This window comes from Drosophila rhopaloa, unplaced genomic scaffold (assembly GCF_018152115.1).
Source record: "Drosophila rhopaloa isolate 14029-0021.01 unplaced genomic scaffold, ASM1815211v1 contig_115, whole genome shotgun sequence".
Taxonomy (NCBI): Eukaryota; Metazoa; Arthropoda; class Insecta; order Diptera; family Drosophilidae; genus Drosophila; species Drosophila rhopaloa.
In genome coordinates this window covers 5,988,016-6,011,013 of record NW_025334990.1, presented here as the reverse complement: position 1 = coordinate 6,011,013, position 22,998 = coordinate 5,988,016, and the positions used below count along the sequence as shown (strand labels likewise).

General features: G+C 43.0%; 6 protein-coding genes across 6 annotated transcripts in view; 4 read left to right on the top strand and 2 right to left on the bottom strand.

Annotated features, from left to right (window-relative positions):
- The window catches only part of LOC108050928 (protein prickle), a 70,578-nt gene extending 58,679 nt beyond the window's left edge, over positions 1-11,899 (bottom strand). Inside the window, exon 1 of the mRNA XM_017132844.2 lies at positions 11,101-11,899. Coding sequence (XP_016988333.2) covers positions 11,101-11,138 — 38 coding nt within the window. The 5' untranslated portion in view covers positions 11,139-11,899. The remainder of the gene's footprint in view (positions 1-11,100) is intronic.
- On the top strand, positions 2,786-4,504 carry LOC108050934 (alaserpin). Its single transcript, XM_017132849.2, has 3 exons — positions 2,786-2,919; positions 2,974-4,188; positions 4,246-4,504. Exons 1-3 carry the CDS (start codon positions 2,904-2,906, stop codon positions 4,419-4,421), a joined length of 1,407 nt encoding a protein of 468 aa, XP_016988338.2. The 5' UTR covers positions 2,786-2,903; the 3' UTR covers positions 4,422-4,504.
- Positions 5,646-8,207, top strand: LOC108050935 (alaserpin). Its single transcript, XM_017132850.2, has 3 exons — positions 5,646-6,685; positions 7,751-7,901; positions 7,958-8,207. Exons 1-3 carry the CDS (start codon positions 5,720-5,722, stop codon positions 8,068-8,070), a joined length of 1,230 nt encoding a protein of 409 aa, XP_016988339.2. The 5' UTR covers positions 5,646-5,719; the 3' UTR covers positions 8,071-8,207.
- Positions 8,309-10,930, top strand: LOC108050936 (serine protease inhibitor 42Dd). Its single transcript, XM_017132852.2, has 4 exons — positions 8,309-8,438; positions 9,061-9,947; positions 10,503-10,647; positions 10,712-10,930. The coding sequence occupies exons 1-4, from the start codon at positions 8,411-8,413 to the stop codon at positions 10,831-10,833; spliced, it is 1,182 nt and encodes a 393-aa protein (XP_016988341.2). The 5' UTR covers positions 8,309-8,410; the 3' UTR covers positions 10,834-10,930.
- A 1,311-nt stretch (positions 11,900-13,210) lies between the features above and the next one.
- On the top strand, positions 13,211-13,728 carry LOC108050942. The gene is made up of 2 exons (XM_017132858.1): positions 13,211-13,439; positions 13,498-13,728. The coding sequence occupies exons 1-2, from the start codon at positions 13,226-13,228 to the stop codon at positions 13,566-13,568; spliced, it is 285 nt and encodes a 94-aa protein (XP_016988347.1). The 5' UTR covers positions 13,211-13,225; the 3' UTR covers positions 13,569-13,728.
- LOC108050920 (serine protease inhibitor 42Dd) lies at positions 13,554-15,677 on the bottom strand. The gene is made up of 4 exons (XM_044458499.1): positions 15,590-15,677; positions 14,639-15,522; positions 13,846-13,990; positions 13,554-13,783 (listed from the first exon to the last, which is right to left on the bottom strand). Exons 1-4 carry the CDS (start codon positions 15,606-15,608, stop codon positions 13,659-13,661), a joined length of 1,173 nt encoding a protein of 390 aa, XP_044314434.1. The 5' UTR covers positions 15,609-15,677; the 3' UTR covers positions 13,554-13,658.
- Between the last annotated feature and the right edge of the window lie 7,321 nt (positions 15,678-22,998).

The window sequence follows — 22,998 nt, the reverse complement described above, 5'->3', positions numbered from 1 at the left end:
ATCTGAAGCACTTTGCTAAGGTAAAGTCTTTCTTGCAAATTCAAAGGGTACACTTAAGGATTTGTAATAAATGTAAAAAGGAACTAATCCCTCTTGTGTATTTTTGAATAAAGCAAAACTATCAAACTAAAAATACAAAAAAAAGGTGGATTTGTCTAATATAAACAATTTTTTCTAAAAAAAAGTTAATACAAATCGAATATATTTACAGAAGTATGAAAGTTTTTTTCCGTGTAAGTGGAGCTATAAAGAAGAAAGGGGGAGTTGGTGGGCTGGCAATTTCTATAAACGCTGCTAAATGCATGAACTGCGCAGAAAAAGGAAGGGAAAGGCAATGGGAAAAAGAATGCCGACTATGATTAGGCCGCATGAAAATTATAAGTTTTCTTTATGTCGCTTTAATTGATGCTGCTCCGGATGCGGGAACTCAGAGCTTTTCGCTCAGCTCGTTAGCAACATGCTGCCAGATGCAAAGATACACACACACAGCAACTCCAGATGCAAATTGCATGTGCAAATATTGTGATGTCCAAAGCCGCGACTTTATGATTTATTCGCTATAATTATATGCAAATCGCACAAATCGTGCGGCTAACGTGCAATTTAATGCGATTGTGCTGTAAGTGCCGCCAACGGACAGCAATCGCTCCTCATTTGCCACCTCCGCTCCATTTCATCGCATCAAATCCCATACCATCCCATCCCGCCCCCCGTTAATGGCCAACTGCCCCGCCGTCAACATGCAAATTAACGAATTGCAGCCAAAGTCAGCTGCGAGTTGCTCTTGTGGTCGCCGCACCAGCAACATGTTGCCGCTAATTGAGGCAACACTGCAGCGACAACTTGCCATATTTCCCTGCGGTTTCTGTCGCCAGCTGCGGTCTGGGGTGCGGGGGTGTTTGGGTAATTGGCCAAGTAATTGAGGCAAATTGGGTAGAATAGTTGCGGAAATGCGAACCATAAGTGTGCTTTCTTGGGAATCAGATCGATGGGTGGAATTCGTTCTTAGTAATCAAATTCTTGAGGAGTTTTGGCCGGTATGAAGAAAAACACATTCTACTTAATTAATGCACTTTATAAAATTTTATATTCGACCCGGTTCAACAAAATATTAAGGCTTAAATAAGCACAACTTGAGAAGAGGACATAAAAAATGTTTACAATTTTTAATCACATGCTTAAGCATACACAATTTTGTACATCCCTAGTTTTTCAAACATTAAAGTCGAATAGAAACTTTTCTAATTTTTTTTTATTTTTGTGGCAATAAAATCTTGCACGAATTCTAAATGTTGACGTAATAAAGTATTATGAGTTCGTTTTGAATAAGATGAGTCACACAAAAAAGATAAGCCAAGCATTAAATAATCACAAAATCTTTATGTTAGTACTCTGATTTATATGATATAATTACAAATAATTATATCATTCAAACTCAATTTGGAAAATTATTCAATTCCCTTTCTAACCCTTATAAGAATAAATTATGTAACTATACCGATTAGATTAATCAATTGCTTAAGTATGTGATGGCTTAAAAATATCGATGTGTAGGTACTTATTGCTTAATGCCCAACATCCGTAAAATAAAATTCTTAGGCAGCTTTGCTATTTCCTATGTGGATTGTTATTGTTTAACTAATTAAAGCCCTTGCGTTGACAGTTGTGAGTGGTTTTACAACTGATCTGGGGAAATGCCCCTGAATGCAGCTGGCCGCTCCGAACGGAAACCACCGCCATTCATACGGCTAGATCGAATCGGACTGGAGACACATTCGAAACCCCTGCGATAAGTCTGAGACCAGCCTTTGTTTGATCGGGCAAAACACTAGACGTCATATCAGCTAGAGCAAACACACGGGCGAGAGTTGAATGGAAGTGGCAGTGGAAGTGCATGTGGAGTGAACCGAACCCACCTGGTGCAATTAACTCGACTGCCTCCCAACACTCCACTTATCGATTGCATTCTTGCCTGGTACTCGTACTCGCACTCGTTCCCGTACCCGTACTCGTATTCATATCAGCGATGCACTCCGCCTGTGCCCCAATTTCCGAGGGCGGAGGAGGGGGCGTGGCATCGCACTCTAATTGGAGTAAATTATGTTTACACATTCGGCCGCCTGCAATTGGGTCACCGTAAACCAGATTGGGGAAGAATCGGGGGGAATGGGGGAAAAGTGCTGATATGAAATGCATTTCGTGTGCGAGTTTACATAATTAGGAATGCAGAGAAACCGAAGCTGTGTGGTCTTATCTGGGGTATTCTCTCCCGCCACCGGGGAATACTTAATTAGTTCTCGCGGTCATATTTATGGGTCGGGTATTTGAAATGGAAAAGTTATCTAATGGGCGGCAGTTTGGAAATGTCAGCAGGAAACGCAGGAGTTATGAGACGATGTAAAGTCCGAGATAGTGTATTTATAAATAGACGGAAAACTAAACAGGTTTCTTTCGCCGAATCAACGAATCACCGAACGGTGAGTCACAGTCAGAGCAAATGGAAACTGCGGCTAGAATGGCAATCGAGGAAAAGTAGTGCCTGAGTACCCACTCAGCCATATACTATATGGTGTGTTTTCCTTTGTCTAATTGTAATCGGAATCGGGCTTTTCCCAGTTCGCAAAGAGAGGCTTCCCTGCAAGCAACAAAGGAGAACAGAACAGAAAGCCCAGTCAGTGGCAATGCGATGCGATTTGATTATTGACTGCTTCTCCGGAGCATTGCCAAGTTCTGGACCGGTTCTCTCTCATCCTAAAGCCGTATAGCCTGGCTCTGCTCTGCTGCTGATGATTGGTTTCGCAACGATCAGTTTTGTAGCGCAGCTGAAAACGAGCTGATCGGCGGATCGGAAGAATAAATTCATTTAAATAAGTTTTCAGCAAGAAGAGAAACAGTGGAGAAAAATGGCGAGCAAAGCCAGTGAGTTGTGGATATCACTAACGCCCGAGCTGTTCTTAAAATTGTTTCTTCCAGTGATCCTGCTCCTATTAACGGGACACCTTCTGGTTGCCCAGACCTTCGCGCAACAGGACTATAATGCCTGGCAACGAACCGCCGGTCAACCACCCCAACTGGGCGTCCGCTCCCTGCCAAGCAACTCCAACTGGGGGCAACCGGCCAACCCACAACCCCTGAACAATGTGGAGGAGGTGAACCTCAGTCCGCGACCGACGACCACCCCCCCACCCAATCGTCCGCCACCCTCGTACAGCTACATGGACCGCTTCAGCGCCAAGCTCTTCCAGAAAATCGTGAGGCCGCACAGGCAGGACAACGTCGTCTTCTCACCCTTCTCCGTCCACGCCCTGCTGGGCATGATCTATGCGGCATCGGCCGGCAAGACTAAGCGCGAAGTGCAGGAGGTCGGCGAGTTCGGCGAGAATCAGATTGATGTGGCCCTGGACTTCGAGCGGCTGGTCAAGTTCAAGGAACATCTGCAGGGTGCCGAGCTGACAATGGCGATGAGGGTCTTCTACAACCAGCAACTGGGTGGCATCAATCCCAGCTACGATGAGTTCGCTAAGTTCTACTACGACGCCGGCACGCAGCCCGTGAACATGGATAACGGCCAGGACACGTCTTCCCTGATCAACGCCTGGGTGGCGGACAGAACTCACAACAAGATCCAGAACTTGGTCCGTGCCAATGATATTAATTCCCAGATGCAGGCCCTGTTGGTGAACGCCGTGTATTTCATGGGCCGCTGGGAGCACGAGTTCTCCACCCGAGACACACAGCCAGCCGAATTCCGACACACCGACGGTACAGTTTCCCAGGTGGCTATGATGTTCAATGACGATGTCTTCGGCCTGGCCGATCTGCCCGAGCTGAACGCCACCGCCCTGGAACTGTCCTACAAGAACAGTGCCACCAGCATGCTGATCCTGTTGCCCAATAGGATCAATGGACTGGCCGACCTTGAGCAAAAGTTGGCCCAGCCGCGGTTCGATCTCAACAAGATCGCCCACCGCCTTCGCCGCCAGACGGTCTCAGTGCGCCTGCCTAAGTTCCGGATCGAGTTCGAGCAGGACATGACCGAGCCCCTGAAGGAGCTGGGCATCCGCCAGATGTTCACTCCCAACTCGCAGGTGATCAAGCTGCTCGATAAGCCGGTGCGCGTGGAGAAGATCCTGCAGAAGGCCTACATCGATGTGGGCGAGGGCGGAACCGAGGCCTCGGCGGCTTCCTGTAAGATATCATCTTCTTTCCTCCCCGAAATCCATAACTAATCATTCTCTGCTTTAGATGCCAAGTTTGTGCCCCTGTCGCTGCCAGTCAGGTCGCAGGAGTTCGTCGCCAACAGGCCATTCGTCTTCGCCATCCGCGCCCCCAACTCAGTGCTCTTTGTGGGTCACGTGGAGAGGCCAACGCCGATGACCGCCAGAAACGAGCCAATAGCCGATGCCTTCAACAGGCAATAGAAGGCTTTGCCTCCAAAGAGAGCCCTGCGTCGATGCATTTGTATGAAAAGAACAATAAAGTCAAAACATGTATTTATGGAAAACCCCGAACCTTGATAACCTCGCGCTGCGTTGATAAGACTAATGCGACCTCGATCACCCATTGCGATTCAGATTCTGATGCGGAGCAGCATCTACTTGCATGCCTTTTTTCCCCAGTTGTTTGCCGAGGCTGCCGGCTATTCTGGATTCCCAGAGATTGGTTTTTGCTCGCTTCTGTAAGTTGGCAAACCCGTTTGGAAACCACCGCCAACCTGCTGCCTTCCCCGCATCCACGACCGTAAATCCAAGGGGAATTTCTCAATCGTTTTTCAAAGCGAGCGAAACTTCCTCATGCGCACTAGATCTGACTTTAGAACGCAGGGGAGAGAATGCTGGGAAAACCAATACGCGGGAGGAGATGAGTTATTGAAATACCCGCTGAAAGCTGGGCATAATTAATAGCGTCCATTCAAGGTTGCATACACTCAAATATATAGCTTAGAACTTTAAAATATCATGGGTTTTAGAACTTTCGGTTCAGGGACCCAGGTCTTGAAAATTTTTTTATATCTAAATTATTAATGATTGTGGAAAAAAAGTATTATATTAGCCAACTTTCTTAGCGCTAAATTATATAAATTGAACTTTATTATTTGGTTGATGGATTTCCAGAGTTTTAAGAAATTTGTGATTATTATAATCACTGGGAATTTAATTTCATTTAAATTTATATTTTAGCACTTCTAGTTAAAAATTATTAAAGTCAGAACTTTGTATGTTATAACGGATTAAAAAAGAAATATCAAGTTTTTTCGAAAATGAAATAATGAATGAATCGATTTTGATATAATTACTCTTGAACAGCGAGTTAAAATATTTAACAACTTATTATTTTTTTATTTTTTGTATATATTTCTGCAGTTGTAAATATTTTGAGATAAACAGTTAAACTCTTTCAGTGCTTGTGTTGCAGTGTCGACTCGGCACACTTCACTGAGCATTCGAACTTGAAAATTCCCCAAGACAAGACAACTGGATAGAGTGCCCCGGATAGAATCCCTCTCAACAAATCTCTCAGAGAATTTCGGAACCCTCTGCCCCTCAGACTGCCCCGTATCACCAGCGACCTTCAGCGCCGAGCTTTGGCCTGGTAGCTCTCCAATCAATGAGCTCAATGTCTCAATATACTTTTAATTTCCATGAATGAGCGCGTAGCTCAGTTGTGTGTAAGCCACTGGATCATTAGCATTACTCGAAGCTTGGCATTTCCCAAAAACATGAACTACGGAGCACTACTCTTCGCCCTGTTTGTGGCCCTGACTATAGTCACAGTCCCACCGTTTCCAGTCGGCGCTGAGCTCTCGGCCAGATCGGCTGCCACTGGCTCAAATCATCGCTTTGGCCTGCGTCTTACCACTAAGCTGGGATTGAGCCAGCCAGACGCAAATGTGGTGGTTTCCCCCTTGCTGATACAGGCGGCCCTCAGTCTTCTGTACGCGGGAAGCTCTCCGGAATCGGGAAGGGACCTTCGTCATGCTCTGGAGCTGACCCACGCAAGTAGTCCAAAGGAAGCGGTCCAGGACATTCAGGCTCTTCTCTCGGACCTCAAACAGTCCGCCGCTGTTGGCTGTCGCTTGCGGCTGCTCAGTGACTTTTACGCCCAGCAGCGCTTCACCTTCAACTTCCGCGATGAGTTCGCGGCCTTGGCCTCCCAAATGGGAGTAGGCTGCCACCGTTTGAGCTGGGAAAGTGCTTCGAACGCGGCCCAGGACATCAACTACGGCTTCCTCAGCCGCAGCAACTTCAGTTTGGGGGAGCTCGTGAGTGCCTCCCAACTCGAATTGCTGGCCGAGCACAACACGCCCTTTTTACACGTCTCGGCACTGACCTTCCGAGCTCCTTGGGCGCAATCCTTCGACCCGGCTGAGACGCAGAGCATCAACTTCTTGGCCGGAGGAAGTCGTCCCAGACTGGTGGATGCCATGTTTCGCCTGCGACGTTACAGGTACGCCGAGGTGCCAGCTCTGGATGCCCAACTGATAGAGGTGCCATTCGCCACTGCCGATCTGAGGATGCTCATTGTGTACCCGAATCGGGCGGATGGACTGGCCCAATTGGAGCGGAAGTTGGCGCAGTCCGACCTCCAGCAGCTAAGGACACAGCTCGAGGAGCACAAGGTGGCCCTCACCCTGCCAAAGTTCAAAATTCTGGTCCACTCTACACTGACAGAAGTACTCAAAGAGGTAAGTTGATTAGTACAAAGCTTTCATTCATTATATGTTTTGGCTTACTCTTGGATTAACTACTGAAAACAATGAATTTGAGTCCTCAAAGGTTTAATCCCATTCATAACTATTTAACAACATACAAGAAAGGAAAGCTTACATCGGGCGGAGCCGAAGTTGATATACCCTTGATATGGCAGCTATAGGATATAGTCGGCCGATCCTTATGAAATTTGATAGGTCGGATTGATTGTCCAAAAATAAAAGCCATAGAAAATCCCAACTTCCTAACTTAACAAACACCAAAGTTATGGCATATCCGATCAATCAGTTATATGGCAGCTATAGGATAGAGTCGGCCGATCCTTATGAAATTTGGTAGGTCGGACTGATTGGCCAAATATAAAAGCCATAGAAAATCCCAGCTTTCTAACTTTAAAAACAACAAAATTATGGCATTTCCGATCAATCAGTTATGTGGCAGCTATAGAATATAGCCGGCCGATCCCGCCCGTTCTGACATATATACTGCGTGCAAAGGAAAGAAGGGTGTGTGCAAAGTTTGAACTCGATAGCTTTAAAACTGAGAGACTAGTTTGCGTATAAACAGACAGACGGACAGACGGACAGACGGACATGGCTATATCAACTCAGGAGGTGATCCTGATCAAGAATATATATACTTTATAGGGTCGGAGATGTCTCCTTCACTGCGTTGCACACTTTTGACCAAAATTATAATACCCTCTGCAAGGGTATAAAAATTACTACCTGCCTTTTGTTTTACCAAATTACTTAACACAAAAATTACTCTATCATCAAGATTTATAAATATCTAAGTAAGTCTTAGTTGGATGCCGTAGAATTTTGTCTTTTTAAAGGTTGCAAAATACTACTAAATGAGGTTCTCGTTAAATACAATTAATTGTGATATTAGTTCTGAAATTCCTAATATTCCTAATATTTATAAAGATAGTTATACAGAAAAGTAAACTACTGACCACCAAAAATTAGTGGTGATTGAAAACTGTCAATTGATTAGATGTGAAACTCTACCTCAACTTACAAAAATATTTCTTGCAGTTGGGGCTGGCGAAGCTATTCACATCGGAGATCCAGCTGAGCGAGGTCTTCAGCTCCATGCTGTCCAGTTCGGCTCCTCCGTTGGGAGCAGTGGTGCAGAGCAGCCTTTTGGAGCTGCAGGAGGAAGGCGGAGACGCGGGAGGATCGTTTTGTAAGTGATCGTGACACTGTGTGGCCAAGAAGCCCTGTAACCCGCTGTTCTTCTAGCCTTCGGGGATCTATTCCGACGAGCCCTGCCCCTGGTCATCAATCATCCGTTCTTCTACGCCATCGGCAATGACAAGACCCTGCTGCTGGCCGGCCACATCGTCGACATCTGATTCTCTCTGCTGCTCACTTAGTATTCGATTCCAATGCTAACACTAACTGGGGTTATCGCCTTATCATCTTCGCTCAAATCATTGAAAAATAAACAGAATCATCCGTGGCAAGCCAAAGGTGACAAATGATTTGTAAACACACGCGATCTGTTTTTCGGGGGCCGAGAGGTATGCCGATGTATCGCTCGAATCGTTTTAGCGTATAAATCCAACTTGGAACAGCCTCTAAAGTCGCTCGGCGATCGCCGCGATTTCAGTTCACATTCCGACGAGCTCGGAGAAGTCTCAAGTGCGAATCAAGCGGAGCAGGAGACGCCCATCAACAATTTATGTGACGACCATGGCTGTCATCATCAGCTGCCTATTACGTAAGCCCCAATTAAACGATCTGTTTTGTGCACAGCGAGAAAGCTTTGTCGAAATTGGTAGACGAAAATGCTAGTGTTTTAAATAAGCATTAAAAAAAAAACATTTGATTATAGGATACAGATTAAAAAGTTACTTTCAAACAACATGTTTTCAATTTGAAATATGAATGCAGAATTTAAGAGGGTAAAACATCAGTGTGCCAGTATGTTCAAACTTCAAAACTCTTTTTCTTTGTGATTGATAAACAAGGTTTTTGAGGTTGTTCTACAATCTTTAGCTTGAAGTGTAAATCATTTATATTTTCATATAATGTATTTATAGTACAGCAAATACGTTTCGACTAAATAAAAAAATATATAGCAAAATCTGATTTGAGCTTAGGTAATTAATTCAAATTACTTTTGTTAATTGGATTGTCAATTGGTACTTAGTAAATGGAAGTGATTTAAACCACGATTTATTACGCTTTAAAATCACGTTGAGCCATTTTTACCGCCATTTAACCATTCCTGGTGATTCCCAAATGGTGCTCATATATTTTCGCCAGTGTGCACTCATCTGGCGGGGCGGAGACTGCAAACAAATTGCGACTAATGCCATGTTTCGCATCGATTCTTTTAGTTTTCCTGGCGTCAGTGTCGCAGGCCAAAACCTTGGGTTACGATGCCGCTGCCGATCGCAATTTGCTGGCCGCCGATCTCTACAATGCGGTGGGCGCCGATCATCTGAACGAGAATCTGGTCATCTCGCCGGCAACGATCCAGAGCTCCATGGCGTTGGCCTTCGTGGGGGCCAAAGGTCAGACGGCGACGGAGCTGCAGCAGGGATTGCGCCTTGGGCCCGGTGATGCGGATGCGGTGAGCCAGCGGAGTGGTAGCCACCAGCAGTCCCTAACCCGCGACAACAACTTCCGCCTGGCCAACAACATCTACATCAACGAGAACCTGGAGTACAAGGGATCGTTCCGGGACGTGGCCCAGCGCCAGTTCGACTCGACCATCGACAAGCTGGACTTCCATCCGCCGTACAACAAGCGCACGGCGGACGGAATCAACCGGGTGGTGGCCACCAAGACGAATGGGAAGATCACGGACATCCTCCGCTCCGAGCTGCTCAACGATCGCACCGAGGGAGTGATCGTGAACGGGGTCTCCTACTCCGCCGCCTGGCAGAAGGCCTTCCGGCTGGACAAGACCGAGAAGCGATCCTTCCGCACCGGAAACGGGCAGTCCGTGAAGGTGGACACCATGTGGACCCTGCAGAACTTCAACTACGCGGAGGTGAACTCCCTGGACGCCAAGGTAGTGGAGCTGCCCTACCAGAACCCCGACTTCTCCATGCTCCTGTTGCTGCCCAATCGCAAGGACGGCTTGAGATCCCTGCAGCAGTCGCTGTCCGGCAAGAATCTTCTGGCCGAGATCGGGGCGATGAGCCAACACAAGGTTGAGGTGCTGCTGCCCAAGTTTAGCGTCACTTTTGGAGTGGGCTTGGAGGGACCTTTCAAGAAGGTGAGTACGACTCGATCTGGTATAGTGCCTAATCGAAATATCAGTTGACTTATGCAGTTTCTTGTAGTTAAAAAAATATTCGTTTATGTTAACATTTGCTTGTTTTAAACATGATTGAAATTTGATTCCAAGATTTACTTCTGTGGCCTTGTTTTGGCCAGTATCTAACATGTCAACAAATTATTCATTTTGTTTGGTATTGCAGTTGAGAGTATTCATAGTGCTAATTAAATTTATTAAGCACTAAATCTGCTAATGAAAGTTCGTACAAAATATTTTTAGTTACAGACGGAATTGTTTCAAATTAAAAAAAAAAAACTACTAGTAAAATATTTTAAAATTTGTTTAACATTTCAAAATTAAGCTTGTGAGGCTACTAGATGCTGTTATATCTTTTTTCTAAAAGTTTATTCAATTTAATAAGAAATGATGATAATGAATGATTTAAAATGTTTATTTGTTTATTTTAAGAAACTATTATATTTTTTATTTATTACTTCTATATTAAGTTGATAATTACGACTTCTAAACCTATTTTAACTTGTTTTAAATTAGTTGGGCGTCCACACCATGTTCTCGAGGGACGGCGACTTTGGCAACATGTACCGCATGTTTGTTAGCCATTTTATCAACGCAGTGGAGCACAAGGCCAATGTGGAGGTCACTGAAGCGGGTCTTGAACAGCCCCTGGAAACTGGCTGTAAGTAGTTAGCTGTGTTGCCTTGAGTTCTTGACTAAATGAATTTTGTTCTCTTTAAAATCAGTGCTAAAGGGCCTCTTCTCGCGTTCCAAGAAGTTCGAGGCAGATCATCCGTTTGTGTTTGCCATAAAATACAAGGACTCGATCGCCTTCATCGGACACATTGCCAACTATGCTTATGTCTAAAGCCAACTTCTGAAACCGTGTTTAATATTCTGTTAACTATTTTGATTATAACACGCTCAAAAAAGAAGCAAAATAAAAGCTAAATGCAAAATGCCAATAAAGTTTATTTATGGTCACTTTTGACAATAGATTCATCTCAGATGCTTAAGATTGTAAAGCACAGAAAAACAAGTTTTATAAAATCTAATGAAAGTCCTGTTAGGCATCTCAAACCTCCCAAAAATGTATACAAATTTGATTTTGATTCAATCCGGGCATGGCACTCACCTTTCTAGCTCCACGGGCATTTGATTTGGGTTATCCATGTTTGAGAGGCGGAGAATATATCCGAGGTTCTTATCGCTGGCGTTTTATCAGCTGTTGTCTTTTGCCTTTGTTTTTTGCCTGATTTGCATTCATAGGTATTTCACTGGTGACACTAGGGGAGGGGGTGCTGCCTTTTGGCATTATTTATATTTATTATCTTATTTTGTGGTTTCTCGGCTGACTGCGTTGTGGTTGTTTCCTTTAATCGCGCACATAAATCAACAAAAGCCGAACAAACTGACAACAATTTGAGCTTAGGCGTATTTATTATTTCTTGGCGCGCTCGTGCAAAAAAAAATTTTTGCGGAGTGCCTGTCGATATTTGCGGCACCAGCGGAAACTGGTTCGCACACCGAATTAACTTTGGCTATGGTCAGGCCCGATCTTGCGGCCTAATTGTATTTATGCATGTGGTTGGGGACATTCCGCAGGGGGGTGGGGCTGGTGACTGGCCATTTAAAATAATTGATGCACATTTCCAGCGGCCGCTTAAGAAAACACAGACACTGCAGGCATTTCATTATTTTCCGCAAACTCCTTCTTTTGGCTACTGCACGCGACAGCTGCCCGATTTCTGGACTCCCGTTCACGTTCACCGATCCCCGGCACTTGATAAGCGCAAAGACGCAAAGACGCAAATGCGGAAAAACGCGGGGGCCGTCGTATAGCCGTTCCGTTCCGTTCCCTTGCGTTTCGATACGTTTCGATCCGAGCGAGCCGTTCGCGCATGCGCGCTGCCGAGAGTTGAGTAGTCGTGCGAGGCGCGCAGCAGACTGAAAGCCATTGACGATCGGCCCCAAAGACGAACTCCAAAAAGTGCCGAACTCCCCTGCTGGTCTCGCTCTCTCTCCCTCTCTCTCTTTCGTGGCGCTCTCTCTCCGCTCGAATACCGGTAATCCAAAAATAATGGGTGCAGATCCGGGCAGATATCTTTCTGCAATTGTAATTTCTGTTCGTCCCTTTGTTAGAACCGCTCGGTTGCCCCCGACAAGTTTTCTTTGTTTCTTCGCCTTGTGAGCGGAATTTTAAAGAGCCTAACCCGAAAGGGGGAAGACTTGCAGCAGGTGCATGGTGCATGGTGTATGGTGCATGCGCTTTTAAAACAAAAGCCACAAGTGCTGCCCCTTCCATCGCGAGGGCAATGGAAACTTGTTTCCCCGCAAACTGACAGTTCATTTAGCTAATCCCAGATCCTAGCATCCGGGAGTAATCATGCGATCTTCTTCAGCCTCTACATAACGTGTTCTATGTTATATAATATTTAAATTATTTATTATCCTCTGTTCCTGTTTTCAATATAAATGCATAATTTTTCAATTGGTATTTCATTTCAATCGAATTATGGAAAAACAACAAAGATAAATCTAAAGAAAACAAAAAATATTATTAATTACAATTCCACTTAATAAGCTTAAAATGGAACTAGGAACGGTTGCCTTCTAAATATTCATGCAGTGAAATGATTTATGACCATAAGCTTGTTTTATTTTCTTAATAATTTTAAGGCTATATGAATTTTTAAGGCTCAATACATTCAAACAATTTAGAAAACCCGTTTGAAAGTGTCTTCAGTACTTGATTCCTAGAAATAATTGGAAGGTAAGAAGTTTTTTGGAAAGGAAAGATTTTTATAACTATAATTTTACTGTCATTGCACTTAACCTTTTTTAGCTCCGAAGTCCATTGGAAAAAGTTAAGGTGCGACAGTGCATCCAGAAGTCGTTAATTATATTCGGTTATGTTCTCCGACTCTTTCTGCTTAATTTTGGGGTCGCACGTTCTGTTTGTCATTTTCGAGTTAAATATTGCAATTGTCTTCGATGGTTTTCGGGGTTTTATATGCTTCTTACCCAAATGTTTATTTTTGGCTTAAGCGCTGAGAGACCACCAAGTTAAAGTTTATATTATGAGCTATCTCCGTGTACTTAACAGGTTTCTTGTGACTTGCATATCTGATACCCAAATACACCCGTAATTGGATTTTTACCATAACTAATGAATTTGAATCGCCTGTCAACGGAGGAGAGCAGTTCATTCTGTCCAATCATTCCCACATCTAAGGCTTTCTTAATCGGTCGACGAGGAAATGGAGATCCATTTGGTTAAGATCTTGGTTGTGGCATTGGCCGCTCTTGAATTTCCCAGAGCTCATGCTCATGACTTAACGTCCCATTGTGTCGCGTGTCCAGATGAATTCAAGGGGCAATTGATCTGCGCCTTTCTCAACGGCTGCCACTTGGAAATGGAGTACTGTTCCATGCTGGTGTTGAACTGTGGCCGTTATCTGCATCGTAAACACAGTGAGGATCCCACTTTTAATGTGATTAGATGACCGAAATTAACCTGATCTACTTTCAGTGTTCCTGGTCAAGAACATGGGAAAGTGCGAGGCAGTTCGGGGATACAAATGCAAGTTTATGGATTTCTAAATTCTGGCGGAGGTTATCCGCATTTATTGATGTATGGAATGATTACAGTTTAAAGTGCTTAATCTGAGTGAATGTGTGATGATGTGTTGATTAAAACTTGACGATATGTCCTGTGAAATATACAGCGTGTTTGTCGCGAATGATGAACACAAACGGATGATCGGCCACAAAGGTCTTTGGGTCCAGAGGCAGGGACATGGGCACCCCAGCAGCATCTAAGGGGGGATGAAATGGGTGGTAGTTACATCTGGAAATTTCGGAACACCCCATGACTTACAACTGACGCCAGCCGCCTCGCATCCGATCTCGTTCACGTCGATGAAGGTCTTGTGCTGCACTTTGGTGATCCGAGTGCCGATGGGCGAGTCCTGGAAAATGTTGCTGAAGTCGGCTGCATCCGAGAACATGGCACTGATTCCCATCTAAAAGTTGAGATTCAAAGGAATATTCTACTACCGAACGAATTTCATACAAGCTAATACTTAAATATTAGGGCAATACTTAAAAGGAATTTTCTTTTTAATCCTATACAACTTTTAGTTATAATACGACTTGGAAAGAAATATGTTTTAAGGTTTAATTTTCCTTAAATGATATTTCGCTTACCATATTTTCTTGAAATTTGCACTGCAATGCTTTCTTCATTAAGAAAACAATATATAAGAAGTTGTAATTGCACTCAAGAGGGAAGTATTTTACAATTACCCAAAAAAATTAACCAAAAATGAAATCACTATATTCTAAGACTGGATTTTAAGTCTTTAAGATTGCTTTTAAACTTCGAAATGGTTTGGACTTGCCCATTCTAAAATCTACAGTAAGATAAATACAAGAAAATGGCCCTAAAATCACAAAATTATGCAATTTAAATCAACATTCAGCTAACCACAAAAACCAGAAAACGACCCAAAGATCTTTTAAATGCCTGATTTATCTAAACAAGAGTAAAGTCTCTTTTTGATGGGCCCAAATCTAAATATTTAAATTGAGAGACCCCTAAATAGTTCTAGGCCCTAGCTCTTTCCTTTTAAGATCGTATCTCCCCCTGGAATATCAATATAACCTCTCACCTTGTTCAGCGTGGGTCGGAGATCCGTGTCGAACTCGAACTTGAACTTGGGCAGGTAGACGGAGACACTCTGCCACTGCCAACGCTCCTCGAGCAGCTTGAAGTCGACGCCCTTGAGCTTCTGCTCCAGGGTCTGCAGACCGGAACGCTGGTTGGGCAGGATGAACCACATGGTCAGGTTGATGTTCTCGAAGAACAGCTCGATGGCCTTGGCGTCCAGCTCCGGATAGTCGGCGTAGTAGTACCAGTTGTCGGCGAACATCGTGGGCACCTGAATGGACTGGCGTTCACTTAGCCAGAACTCCCGATCCCGGGTGTCCTCGTCGTTGAAGGGTCGTGCCCAGCGGGCCTTGAAGTAGATGGCATTGACCAGGGCCACATTGGTATCCGGCTCCAGGCTGTCCACCACCCGTTCGATCTTGTCCTGCGTCTGCTGCTTGACCCACCGGTTGATCCGCTCCACGGCCTCCGTTTCGCGGCTAAAGTCCAGGGGTTCCACCTCGGAGTCGAAGTACTTTTTGGCCACCTCGCGGAAGTGATTCGATACCTTTAGGTTCTCCCTGGTGTACACCTTGTTGGCGATCTCCAGCACGGTCTTGGACTTGATGTAGGAGTGGAGCAGGTTGTGGTAGCTCTCGGCCAGACCATCCTTGCTCTCCTTGGCGGAGGCATGCAACGTTTTCTGCAACTCAGCAGCGGTTCTACCCTCAGCTCCGTAGTAGGCCAGACCAAGGGCCAGCTGGATGGAAACCGGCGATATGATCACGTTCTCATCCTGACGATCCGTGGCCAGGGTTTGGAAAAGCTCCGTGGCGAACAGATTCCGCTCTTGGATTGTATTTCCATGCCCACCAGGTGCGGATATCAATACCCCAAGAAGAATAGCTAGGAGAATCGAAAGAGATTAGATTTTAGGAGGGGTCTTAAGCGATCTTTGGGGTCGAGAGCTCACTGCTTAGCCAGTGGATCATTGCGCCTGCGTCGACACCTCGAGACTAAAAGTGAAATGGCCCTGCCACCTGTCATTTATAGCCGCCCGTTGGCCAGGAATCCAGACAAAGCCACGCTAAGAACGGCGTCGACTGAGGCAGCGACTGCGACTGAGCCTGATGCGCTTTGCATTACAAGCAGCACCAAAGTAAAGCCGTACAAAAGGAAAGGCTGGATTTACCGACCGAGATTAGAAATACCCTTGTATAACGAATGACATGTGCAATATTTTATCGTAAAGATTTAAAAAAAGGGGATTTTAAACGAATTAGTAACTAAAAACTGTTCTGATTTTATTCAGAATATTAATCTGCATTTGCTATATTATTATTTTCCTCATCTCAAAATACTTTACGAAAGATAAAAGGGATAAAGTTTTTGTAAACAACTATATTGTTTGAATCGCAATATTTTTGAGAACTATATGTTCTGTTTACATTTGTGTAATGTCTATTGGCATTAAAACGTCCCACAAAGTTTTAAAAAAATGAATAATTGTCGCTGCCACAAATAGTTTATAATAGCCATATAAGAAAAAGTTATAATATAAGAATGTACGAAAAACATAAGACCGCAGTCAACAATTAAAATTCTTTTTATTAAAGAGCAAAGAAAAAAAGAAACAAAAATTTAAAAAGAAGAAACATATTACGTTTTGTAGACCATATGAAATATACTATAAGTAATGTTTACGCTCGGCATATATAGTGTATAGTATAAAAATAAATAGTGCATAAATGATTTGATATAAAAACCTGACCCTGTCTGAAATAGAAATACTCCTTATTGTAGGGTATAAAAAAGAAAGAAAGAAAGGAACTTTGAGGTGGATTGGGTTCTTAACCCGAGCACCTGGTAATACTGGGAAGAGTCTCAGCAGGCGATCTTTTCCTCTCTCTGCGATCGCTGGAGCATTCTCTATCTTTCTGTTTCTCCAGCTCTCTATCTCTCGGCCTCTCCTCTCTCCTCTCTCTCTTTCTCCGAATCTCCGGTGGTGCACTTGAGTTTATTTCGTTGCCCTCGCCTTTTGCACTTGTTGCCCACCTCGCGCCTCGAGTGGCCGCCTTGGGATTTACTCTGCTGTCAAATTATTTACATGCATGCTTGGACCCAGCGCTAAAGCCAGAAAGCAAGGGGGGTTGGAGTGGGGCAGGGGAAGGGGGGAGGGGATGGAGCCCTGAGATCGGGATTGCATTAACATTAACTCTAATTTTCCGTTTACGGACACGAACCAAAATGTTCAGGTTTTATGGCCTTTGTATTTAATGAGTTATTTTCGTATTTGTTTAGATAATGCGTCCATAAACAAAAAGCAGCGGGGAAAACAAACAGCATTGCGCATAAATTGTTTATCGGGCTTGGAGTTATCACCACCCCACCTCCTTATTCCAATTAACGGCAGCACGCACACACAAATTTACGAAATTCATGAAACTCGGAAATCGAAAATCGAAGTGAAATCCCAGCAGGCTCAGGTGAATGCTTAAAGACCCCAAGAAGATAGCCAATTTTGTATCATCATCAAAGGCCTGGAACGGGGAATTATGGTCCAGGCCGAACTCTCCCGCTGATTTATCAAAAGTCCCGAAATTCGCCCAGGTTATTTATGCACATTTTGTGTGAAATGCTAATAAATTTTAATGGAATTTTAAAAACATGCTTTATGGACCCGAAACGGCAGACTCCTCCTCCTCTCCCTTAAAAAAAAAGTAAAAGAAGCATCAGAAGCACAAGGAAGCCTCCTTTTGTAAGGCTCTTCCTCGGGTGTCATAAATTGGCAGCTTCCGTGGGTTATTGTGGCTGCCGTTGCTTTGACTGATGGCCTCCTTTAGCCCCACCGATCTTGCATAATTACGATATAGATATAAGGAGCAGAATCGAAGATCGAGGAGCTGATGGCAGCATTACAAAGCACAAAAACGAAACGCTTCAAACACTTTCAATCGGCGGCTGGGGGCTTGGGGCCTGCCATAAAAGCACAAAACCAGATTCGGCTTAACCTTATATAATTTACAACTACCAGTGTGCAGGAGTCCCAGTCTGAGTGTGAGTGTTAGTGTGAGTGTGTCCTGTCTCCTGGCAACGACCGAAGAAGCGCTGCTGATGCTGACCGTTCTGATTGAATGATTTCACTGATCGAGACAAAACATGTTAAAGATCGTGAGATGCCGGGCCGCAAAAGCTCTTTGGCAGCGGCTCTTGTCTCTCCAGATACACACATCTGCCGGGGAGAGGGGAAGGGACCCAAGCAGGACACTGAGCAAAAAAAGCCCAGTTTCATAAGTTTACATGTCCACTTCAGTTTGAGTTGCCTGTTTCTAAAAGGTTTTTTGTAAAAGATTTAAAACCTCATCGTTTTTATTATTTTTGTTCGTTAGCATTTATTTCCAAACTTAATTTTGGGTGTACTAGTAAAACATTCAGGGCTCTGTGCAGACAGTCCATGATATGATTGATCTGAGTTACATAAAATAAGATAATTACGTTTACAAATTAATAAAAACGAGTTCTTCAAAACGAAGATTTAATATGGTGCATTAAATTTAACATTTTTAATTAAAATTAGAGGGAAGTTCTTAGGCACAAAGAATTAACATGGGGTTTCAGATGTTTATCATCTAAGATTAAACAATTACTAAATAGTGAATGGTTTATGTTGACCTAATCGACCATCTTATTTTAGTTTATACATATATTCCTGCATTTTTTATAAAAATAGGAGTAAGATGGGCCTATCTCCGAGTTCTTCAGCTAAAGAAGGTTTACCCAGTATTCGCTTAATGCGATTAAAGCAAAAGTAATATTATTTAAAATAATTCCATCGTGCCACAATAATAGTTGTAGTTTGTATTATTAGATTAGACTATGTTCCTCTATTATAAATGTGTAGTTGTAATGTGTGATTCAAATTTTTGACTAGCCTTAAATTAATGAAGTCTTAAATATATTATTTTTCTTAAATTTCTTTTTTAACCACGTTACCAAACACATTTAAATGTTAAAATTACATTTTTAAATGGAGAAAAGACAAATATATTTTTGAATACCTAAATCAACAAATAATAATTAAAGTGCAATCTTTGATAGAGCCGAGAATTAATTTTGGTCAGACTTTATTAAATATTATCGCTTAAAGCGGTTAGTAATAACAGTTGTGGTTCTCGCTTGAATCCACAGCAATTAAAGTTTCTTGATCCGAAAGATTTACCGCCAAGCCGAAGCATTGTACCAGCACTTTAAATGTAAATAGAGAATTAGCAATTTCTTTCCGTGGATTCATCATGCAACAGCAGCAAAATGCTGCGGCTGCCGCTGTTGATAAAAATAAACTTGGCAAAAACGTCTTCCTCCGGCGGAGCGGCTGTCCCCGCTTCTTGGAGCCCCGATCCTCGGATGCGGCTTGGAAAAGCATAAGAATGATGAGGCAGCAACACGAATTATGTGATCGCTGCTGCATCTTGGCTTTCCTGCTGCCTGTGTGCGTGCGAGTAACCCAAAACCAGTTGATGATAGAGCAGAAACCCACAGCGCCCAGCTCGCAAAAACTCCCCAAACACCACCAAAAAAAATAAGTAAATACAAAAGAAGAACAAAAACAATGGCAGCAATCGCTCTCCAGCCTGCCTTTTGTTTCCCCGCTCCTGCTGCTTTTTATAAACAATAAATTTGCACATAACTAAAACAGTATACTCGACATTTGCATAGTATCGAAGATGTATCCCCCAGGGGGATTCATCCGACCTGTGCGTGTCCGCCTGATGACGGTGAACAATTGATGGGGCCTTTTGCTGGGGTCTTGTTATAAGACTTTGATCGCAGATTGTGCGGGAGTCAAATGAGTGAGAGCTCTTGTCTACCCAGGAACTCGATGAGCTTGATGTTCCTAACACTCATCGTGATGAAGTTGGGCCAAAGACTTCTTGGTTCCTTAAATAAAATTGGCAATAACTGAAAAACAAGTTCCATGGGTGATAATCTTTTTTATAATTTACTAACCTCTATGGCTAACCTCTCAACTTTATTTCCAAACGAACTTTTCCACGTGAAAGTGATGATGAGAATTAAATGTTTGGAATACTAATTTTTGGCCTTACAAACTTTTCACTTGCAAAAATGTCTTTTCAAATTTATAGGTTTTATTATTGTAAAATCCTCAATTTTATTACTTAATCATAGCCATCAATTAAAATTAATAAATACAAATTTTCACTAAGCGACCGATCCGCATGGATTTTCCAAAAGAAAAGTTTTACATATAAGGCCATAACAATAATGAGAAAAATACTTTTTATGGCCATAAATTCTTATAAATAAACGAAAGTTGTTCGCATAACAGAGGTGGCTCTTGAAATTGAAAATTAAGAAAATAATTACTTTTTATGGTCACAAATTCTAATAAATAATTTGCGAAATCGTCAAACGAAAGTTATTCGCATAATAGAGGTGGCTCTTCCGACGAGCTGTCATTTTCGAAGCGGTTTGGACACCAATCAGCCGCTCAACCCGCGCCACCAGCAACCAGCCACCAGCCTCCACGATGTGGAGACAACTTTTCTACAAGTGAGGTAATTAGCTAAATGCCGCAGCCCAATCTAATCGACAGCTCCACCGAGGCACTTTAGTGAAAACCGAGAGGCGTTGGTCAGCTCGACTTAGTCTGCCGCAGATCGGAAAAACTTTCATTCAATTGCAGCGGCAGCATCAAGTGAGCAGCAAATCAAGCTTAGCGCATATGCAAATAGAGACTTGCCACACTCCGTACGAACACTCAAACTACAAATTTTGAAAATCAGAAAAAATACGAATCGTTTCGTTTAGAAATGAAAGACACTTAAGATTTTTTATTATACTTAAAGTCAACTCTATTTTCTACGAAATTGTTTTTTGAGAGAAATCATCTTTATGTCAAAGTATATGACACATTTTTGACAATTTACTTAAATTAGTATCACAAACTTATAAGTTTTCCCAGTATATAAATAATTGCTACTTAATAGTCTTTCTTCCCTAAGCTCAACAATTTGCTTTATTAAAAAATTTTACTTTTCAATTTAACATACAGATTGACTCGACCTCAAATTGCAAAACTGTGTGTTAATGGTAGAGACATGTTGGACTTGATAAATTTGTTAAGAAGATATCTACCGGATATGCACAACATTTATAGGGATGACGGGTAACTTATTGTCACGCAATCTGCCATACCATTCCTTTTAGTTTTTTAATAATAAAGGAATCCGGACTGCGGTTTAGTGCTGTTTTTTCAGTGCAGATTTCGAGACCAATTCCAAAGTCCGGCTCCTTGGCGGCGGCGGTGTTGTCCACTTGACCAGGCGACAGACCCAACAACAACAGCAACAACAACGCTGACAGGGACAAACGCAACAAGAGCAACAGCAACAACAACAGGAACAACCACAGCTGCAACATGGATGACACGTCAATCTCGAGCTGCCCACTTGGTGCATGCAACTGGGGAACTGGATTTGCCCATTCGGGCCGTTTCAGCCGCGACAAATTAAGCTGCAACGACCAGAACGACTCCTTGTACTTCCCATTAATTAGCACTAAAATAAACAGACCTATGGCGAGGGGGTCGTACCCTGGCCTTTCGTTTTCTACGAAATCACGGACATCTATCAGCAGCAACATGCCACACGACGTTGTCGACTGTCCGTTAAGGCATCTGACAGCCGCCTAAGCAGTCAATTGATATGCCCAAAGTGGGCACAGCCATCATCCAATATCCAGCCTCCAACTTCATAGAAGGGCACCAGCCATCCACCGATCCAACCAAATCGAATTCAATTCAAGATGCTGCCGAAGATGACGAAGAACGCTCCCGATATGACGGACAACATATCAATTTGGGGTGGCTGGTGTTCACCCTGCCATTACACTTAAACAGAAATTCCTAATTCAAGAACATTTGTAATTGATATGAGTCAATGGCCATACCACAATCACTGGGTATTTATGTACTTCGTGGTGGTTGAAAAAACGACAGACTCGATTGTATTACTTTAAATAGTTAAGAATCAGAAATATGAAACAGCTAAAAAATCTATGAAATATCAAATTAAATTAATAAAAAAACCTCTATTATAATGTTTATATTCGATTTAAAAAGAGAAAACTAGCAAAAGTATTAGGTGCAGAAATAGGATAACATATTAGGAATATATTATAAAGTAAAAAGTTTCACACAATGATTTGTTTTACTTATTTAAATGCTTTTTTCCTACTTTTGGACATTCATAGTTTAATTTTAGATCTCACTTTCCTCATAAGAGGTATAATGTGTAGATACGAAACTGGCAATTTTTTGTAACGACTATGGTTTTTTTCTATGTGCACTCCTCGAGCAATATTTGGGCAACCTTCGACGTTTATTTGTCTATCGGGCAGAAATGTGTCCATCATAAAACGTCAATTAGCTGATTGAAATCAGCGCATGCGATCCTCAATTATTTCAATTTATGGCCAACAGGAAATTGCGGCAACTGCCACCGCGCAGAACAAATGACATGATCAAGATGCCATTGCGGATTGGGCCTGGGATTTGGGTTCGGCTGCGACTGGGCCTCCAGATCCGGGCTGGGCCTCCTTCCATTTATCCCTCTATTTCGATGGCGCTGTGCGGCTTTGGTGGTGTACTTTATGTAACGATCGCTATTCGGGCAGCAGCAGCAGCAGCAACAAATGTTGCAACTTTGCAATGCAAATTCCCCAGCGAAGATGCATTTGAAATGAAAATGTTTGGCCAAAGCACACTCGCAGCGGGAATTGGCACGATGATGATGATGACGATGATGCCACCATCCCATTTCCAACCGGCGAACTGCAGCGATCATCCTCAGTAAATGGGGCTATCTCCTCCAGAAGCTGGAAACTCTCTCTCTCTTTTTTTTGTGTTTTCCTATCCGCTTTTTTGCGTATGCTAATTTGCCTGTCAAAATGACACATCGATCAGGTGGGAGGGGGTTGTATGGAGATTCACAAAATCCGATGGACCCTCTTCTTACGATTTAGAGCACCAGCCCAAAGGTATGCCACCGATGACAGGCAATTTTCAGCAACAATGGATCGAAAATATTGCATGCGACAAAAACAACAGCACACCGAGAAGACTTTATTTATTAAATATTTTTTTTAACTGGAATCGGGCTAACAACGCCTTTCGAATTTTTTTACAGCTTATTCATATATTTGATTTTATATTAAATCTTGCGAGGAAGACAAAGTAACTTTAATTATATTTTTGACACCACCAGCAGAGGCAATAATCAAAAATATAAAGTTTTAGTTTTTTTATTTTGAGATGTTTCAAGTTAATGTTTAGCAAAAAGAAGAGGGAAACGAGTTCACCTT

Excerpts from the sequence above, each read along its gene's own strand:
- LOC108050936 (XM_017132852.2), top strand. The coding sequence starts at position 8,411 with ATGGCTGTCATCATCAGCTGCCTATTAC. Across the intron at positions 8,439-9,060 it reads CATCATCAGCTGCCTATTAC|TTTTCCTGGCGTCAGTGTCG; the intron begins GTAAGCCCCAAT and ends CGATTCTTTTAG. Across the intron at positions 10,648-10,711 it reads ACAGCCCCTGGAAACTGGCT|TGCTAAAGGGCCTCTTCTCG; the intron begins GTAAGTAGTTAG and ends CTTTAAAATCAG.
- LOC108050942 (XM_017132858.1), top strand. The coding sequence starts at position 13,226 with ATGGAGATCCATTTGGTTAAGATCTTGGTTGTGGCATTGGCCGCTCTT. Across the intron at positions 13,440-13,497 it reads TTATCTGCATCGTAAACACA|TGTTCCTGGTCAAGAACATG; the intron begins GTGAGGATCCCA and ends ATCTACTTTCAG.
- LOC108050934 (XM_017132849.2), top strand. Across the intron at positions 4,189-4,245 it reads CGAGGCCTCGGCGGCTTCCT|ATGCCAAGTTTGTGCCCCTG; the intron begins GTAAGATATCAT and ends TCTCTGCTTTAG.
- LOC108050935 (XM_017132850.2), top strand. The coding sequence starts at position 5,720 with ATGAACTACGGAGCACTACTCTTCGCCCTGTTTGTGGCCCTGACTATA. Across the intron at positions 6,686-7,750 it reads TGACAGAAGTACTCAAAGAG|TTGGGGCTGGCGAAGCTATT; the intron begins GTAAGTTGATTA and ends TATTTCTTGCAG. Across the intron at positions 7,902-7,957 it reads AGACGCGGGAGGATCGTTTT|CCTTCGGGGATCTATTCCGA; the intron begins GTAAGTGATCGT and ends CTGTTCTTCTAG.
- LOC108050920 (XM_044458499.1), bottom strand. Across the intron at positions 13,991-14,638 it reads TCCGACCCACGCTGAACAAG|ATGGGAATCAGTGCCATGTT; the intron begins GTGAGAGGTTAT and ends CTCAACTTTTAG. Across the intron at positions 13,784-13,845 it reads CGAGGCGGCTGGCGTCAGTT|ATGCTGCTGGGGTGCCCATG; the intron begins GTAAGTCATGGG and ends ATCCCCCCTTAG.